Here is a 4,800-nt window from a genome sequence, read left to right as displayed (position 1 = left end):
GGCTTCTCCTCGGAGTCTCCGAAGGGGTCGAGGCTCTGCCACGGATCCGGCAACTCCTGGCACAGGGGTGAGGATGGAGAGGGCACAGCTCCCCGTGGCACCCTGGGATCCCCCCAGTGTCCTGGGGGGTCACAGCCCACCTGGATTCCAGAGCCCCCCGCTCCAGGCCCCCCTTACCTTGCTGTGGGCTCTGGGGTCCTGGCTGGGGAGTTTCTCCCGCAGGACGTATCCCCGTGTCCGGGGTGAACTCTGGGACACAGAGAGGGACACTGAGGGCTGGTACCTGCAGGGCTGGGGGGTCTGGGGGTCCGGGGAGGGGATGATGGGGGCCTGGGGGTCCAGAGGTTGCGGAAGGAATGGGAGGCTCTGGGAAAGGAGTGAGGAGTGGCAGGGAAGGAGTGAAGGGATCTGGGGAAGGAGCAAGGGGATTCCAGGGCCCAGGGATCCAGGGAAGGAGTCAAGGGCTCCAGGGCAGGAGCACAGGCAGCCCCCCAAGCCCTGCCCACACGGACCCTCTGTGCCTCGACGTGTTCATTCGGGGCCAGAGTCATTTCCACGTCGTCCCCCAGGGCCCCGGGAATGTCATTGTCATCATCTGGTCCTGCAGCACCTGGGGGGGGACAGGCAGAGGCTGGAGAGGCTTCTGGACCCCCCATTTCCAGCCTGGCTACCAAAGAATTCCCCTGGGTGCTTCTCCTGCCAGGACCACGGGGCACCAGAGGGCAGGAGCAGGGAATCATGGAGTTGGTTGGGTTGGAAAGTCCCTCTGAGCCCACTGAGTCCAACCAGGGCACTGCCAAGGCCAACACTGACCCACGTCCCCAGGTGCCACATCCACAGGGATGGGCACTGCAAACCTCCCTGGGCAGCCCCTGCCAAGGCCTCACCACCCTTTCCAGCAACAAATTCCTCCTCAGCCCCAACCTGACCCTCCCCTGGCCCAGCCTGAGGCCGTTTCCCCTTGGCCTGTCCCTTGTTCCCTGGCAGCAGAGCCCGACCCCCCCCGGCTCCCCCCTCCTGGCAGGGAGCTGCACAGGGATGAAGTCTCTCCTCACCCTCCTCCTCTCCAGCATTCCTAGACAGACACATGGACACAAGGACAACCACCTGGATCCCCCTCAGCCAGGTGACACCACTCACCTGCCTCCTCAGAGAAGTTCAGTGCCCGGATCGGAGCCACGCTGGCACTTGGATGCTCCACACCAGGACCAGACCCCGGAGCTCCTGCCAGGACACAGGTGACAGTGAGAGGTGAGTGGCCCCCCACAGACACTCCCCAGAGCCCCCCAAGTACCTGTGTCTCTCCTGGGGCTCCCCAGGCGCTGCTCCTGCAGGTGTGTGGGGGAGAGCCCTGCCAGCTCCAGCAGGAATGCTCCCGTGGCGTGGGGGGTGCAGGTGTTCATCCGGAAATCCTTCCGGCTCGCCAGGACCTCCCCTTTCCGGCTGCGGGAAAATCCTGTCAGGGACCCCCCTCACCAGGCTGGGGGGGGTCCCTAAAGCCCCCCTGCTCCAGCCTGGGGTCACCACAGCCCTTTCACCAGCATGGTCCTGTCTGGATTTCCCTGCACATCCCTGGGACCCTCCTGCCTCCCAGCAGAGGCAGATCCCAACAGGAATTGTGCAGCCATGGGGTTTATCCTGAGGGACTGAGGGATCCCAAATAGAGCAGGGGAGGGGGACATGGGGTGCTCCCACACAAGGGTCCTGACTGGAGCAGGAGAGGGAGACATAGGACACTCTAACCCAGGGATCCCAACTGGAGCAGGGGAGGGGGGTCCCCCCACCCAGAGGTGGCTGGGGGGGGTGATGGCACCTCAACAGGGGGTTTTCCTTCTTCTCCATCTCTTCCGGGGGGACCAGAGACATCGGGGTCAAGGGAACGACGTTCACAGCCTGGCAGGGTAAGGGAATTTGGGAAGGAGCCCGGGAAAGGCCCTGGCACAGGTGTCACTGTCCCCAAGGCCACCACTCCTGCTGGAATGGCCCTGGGATTCACCCAGGAAAACCCTCCCACAGGGAGGGACAAAAGGAGACGGGTCCCTCTTACACTGGGCTGCTGATTCCTGCTCATGTCCACGCTGGCCTGGCTGGTGTCCTTGATGTCATCCAGGGACAAGAACTGCCGGGAGAGCCACGAGAGTGTCACCCCTGGCACACCGAGGGATCCCACCAGAGCAGGGCAGGGGGACACGGGCCACAGGACCCCCCTCACCTGCTCCTGCATGTCTGTGAAGGTGGCATCGTCATCCCGGCCGTCGGGTCTCAGGGAGGTGGGCAGCCTCTCCCTCCTGAGGGAAAAACGTGGTCAGGATCCACGGGATGGGTGGGAGAGGGGGCTGAAGGGGTGGGGAGAAGCAGGAGGTCACACCTCGAATCTCAGGGGCAGTTCTGGGCCCCTCAGACAGGAGAGACCTGGAGGGGCTGGAGCGTGTGCAGGGAAGGGAAGGGAGCTGGGAAGGGTCTGGAGCAGCAGGAGGGGCTGAGGGAGCTGGGGGGGCTCATCCTGGAGCAAAGGAGGCTCAGGGGGGACCTTCTGGCTCTGCAAGTCCCTGCCAGGAGGGGGGAGCCGGGGGGGGTCGGGCTCTGCTGCCAGGGAACAAGGGACAGGCCAAGGGGAAACGGCCTCAGGCTGGGCCAGGGGAGGGTCAGGTTGGGGCTGAGGAGGAATTTCCTCATGGAAAGGGCTGTCCAGCCCTGGCACAGCTGCCCAGGGCAGGGGGGAGTCCCCATCCCTGGAGGGATTTCAGAGCCCTGTGGATGTGGCACTTGGGGACATGGGTCAGTGGTGGCCTTGGCAGAGCTGGGGAGGGTTGGACTCGATGGGCCCAGAGGGATTTTCCAACCTCCAGGATTCTGTAATCCCGTGATTTTTGCAGATCCACACTGTGGGACACAAGGCAGAGCTGCTGGAGACAAACTGCACGTGGCAGGTAAAAATAAACAACTAAAAATGGCCAATCCATGTAGGAGCCACCAGATCTCACAGGGAATGGGAATGGCCAGTGGTGATGGGAGCACCGAGGCAGAGACCCACAGCAGTTGTTTCCATGGGGCAGCAGCCCCAGCAAAACTCCCTCTGGGAAGGGAAATTCCCACTTACTTTTTATTGGAGATGCAGTCAAGTGCCTGGCAGACAAGCATGTACAGGTACTCCACCTGGAAAACAGCACCTGGAGCTGGGAAAGGTTGGGAGCAGCTTCCAGGAAAGCTACTCCACCCGATGAACCACCCTCCCCCCTCACCTCCCATTATCTCAGGACAGCTGGAGTTCAATTCCATAAATTCTCATTGTTCTTTTCCCTATTTCAGCCATCCTGAGGCCAGATTTGGGGAAATCCCTGGAATTTTTCAAAGCTAGTTTGGAGCAACCTGGCTTTGAAAGGCCTAGTGGAAGGTGTTCCTGCCCACGGCAGAGGAGTGGTACTGGATGGGCTTTGATGTTCTTCCAACCCAAACCATCCCGTGATTTTATGAGGAGATAAGATTTTACATCCCACCCTCTGCAGAAAAACGGGAGAACAGCAATAGCCCTGGTCTTTTCCAGGCTGCCAACACCTACAAAGCAGTTAAAATTAGGAATGATAAATCCTTTTGTTCCCGTTAATCGTTTAACTCGGGTCTCTCAAACCCAAGGGGGGATTCCAGGGTGACCCCACGGAGCTGAGGGCTCGTGGAACGGGCCTGGCACGGGACTGGGATGCAGCAGGGACCCCCTGGGTGCTCACCTTCCTGCTGTAGATGCAGGCAGAGCCCTGGATCAGCAGCGCCGCCTCCGTGAAATTCATGGTGGTTTTCCCGTTGTCGAAGGAGATGCAGATCTGATCCAGCTGGGAAGGGCAGGGACGGGAGGGGCTGAGTCCCGCTGGGATGTGGGGGTGGCACAGGGAAGGGGATGGGGCAGGAGCCCCCCCGTTACCTCCTCCAGGTACTCCCCGAGCTGGGCGGCCACGTCCACCTCCCAGTTCTTGGTGAGGTCCCGGATGGGCTGGAGCAGGTGCAGGAATCGTGACTCCACCTCCTCCATGGCAGGATTCCCCTGGGGGGGCTCAAACCACGCGGCTCCGGACAGGGGATCCCGCAGGGAACGGCCGAGGGGGGCAGCTCAGTGGGATCCCGGGAGAGCCAGGGCAGGAATCCCAGATCAGCTGGAGTTCAACGGAAAGGCAGCAGTTCAGGGAACGGGGGATCGTGGAGGCTGGAAAATCCTGACCCTGATCCTGATCCCAGCCCCAATCCTGACTCTGATACAACCCCAAACCCATCCAGACCCCACTCCCAATCCCAACCATGGATCACAACCCCAATCCTGTTCCTGACCCCGATCCAGACCCTGGCAACAACCCCAATCCTGACTTTGACCCAGTCCTGACCCCAATCCCAATCCCAACCCCAGGTCACAACCCTGACCTTGATCCCGATCCCAACCCCAATCCCGATCCTGACTCCCATCCTGAGTCAAACCCAAATCCTGACCCCGACTCCAACCTTGACCCCAATCCAATCCCAACCCCACTCCCTAGACCAACCCCTACCCTGGATCCCAACCTCAATCCCAACCCCGACCCAATCTCAGTCCCGACCGCATTCCCAACCCTGATTCTGACCCCGACCATGATACTGATCTCAGTCCCAATCCCGACCCCATCCCAATCCCGGTCCCAATCTCGACCCCGGATTACAACTCTAGTCCCGATCCCAACCCTGATCCCGATTCTGATCCCGACCCAGTTCCCGTCCCCACGCCCCTCCCACCCCCATCCCCTCTCTCTCCCTCCCCTGTCGCTCCCATCCCCTCTCTCT

At 61.4% G+C, this 4,800-nt stretch overlaps 1 protein-coding gene across 1 annotated transcript in view; it reads right to left on the bottom strand.

The window, feature by feature from the left end:
* Positions 1-4,800, bottom strand: part of NCAPH2 (non-SMC condensin II complex subunit H2) — a 13,510-nt gene that overhangs the window by 2,990 nt on the left and 5,720 nt on the right. Inside the window, 12 exon segments of the mRNA XM_027669883.1 lie at positions 1-56; positions 178-244; positions 247-249; positions 513-610; positions 1,141-1,224; positions 1,295-1,443; positions 1,814-1,893; positions 2,048-2,119; positions 2,213-2,288; positions 3,101-3,156; positions 3,726-3,827; positions 3,917-4,145. Of these exon segments, the coding sequence (XP_027525684.1) occupies positions 1-56; positions 178-244; positions 247-249; positions 513-610; positions 1,141-1,224; positions 1,295-1,443; positions 1,814-1,893; positions 2,048-2,119; positions 2,213-2,288; positions 3,101-3,156; positions 3,726-3,827; positions 3,917-4,024 (951 nt within the window). The 5' untranslated portion in view covers positions 4,025-4,145.

The sequence above is a fragment of the Corapipo altera genome, unplaced genomic scaffold (genome assembly GCF_003945725.1).
Source record: "Corapipo altera isolate COAL_440 unplaced genomic scaffold, ASM394572v1 291, whole genome shotgun sequence".
Taxonomy (NCBI): Eukaryota; Metazoa; Chordata; class Aves; order Passeriformes; family Pipridae; genus Corapipo; species Corapipo altera.
The sequence above is the reverse complement of the archived record's forward strand: the minus strand, read 5'-3'. Positions and strand labels throughout refer to the sequence as shown.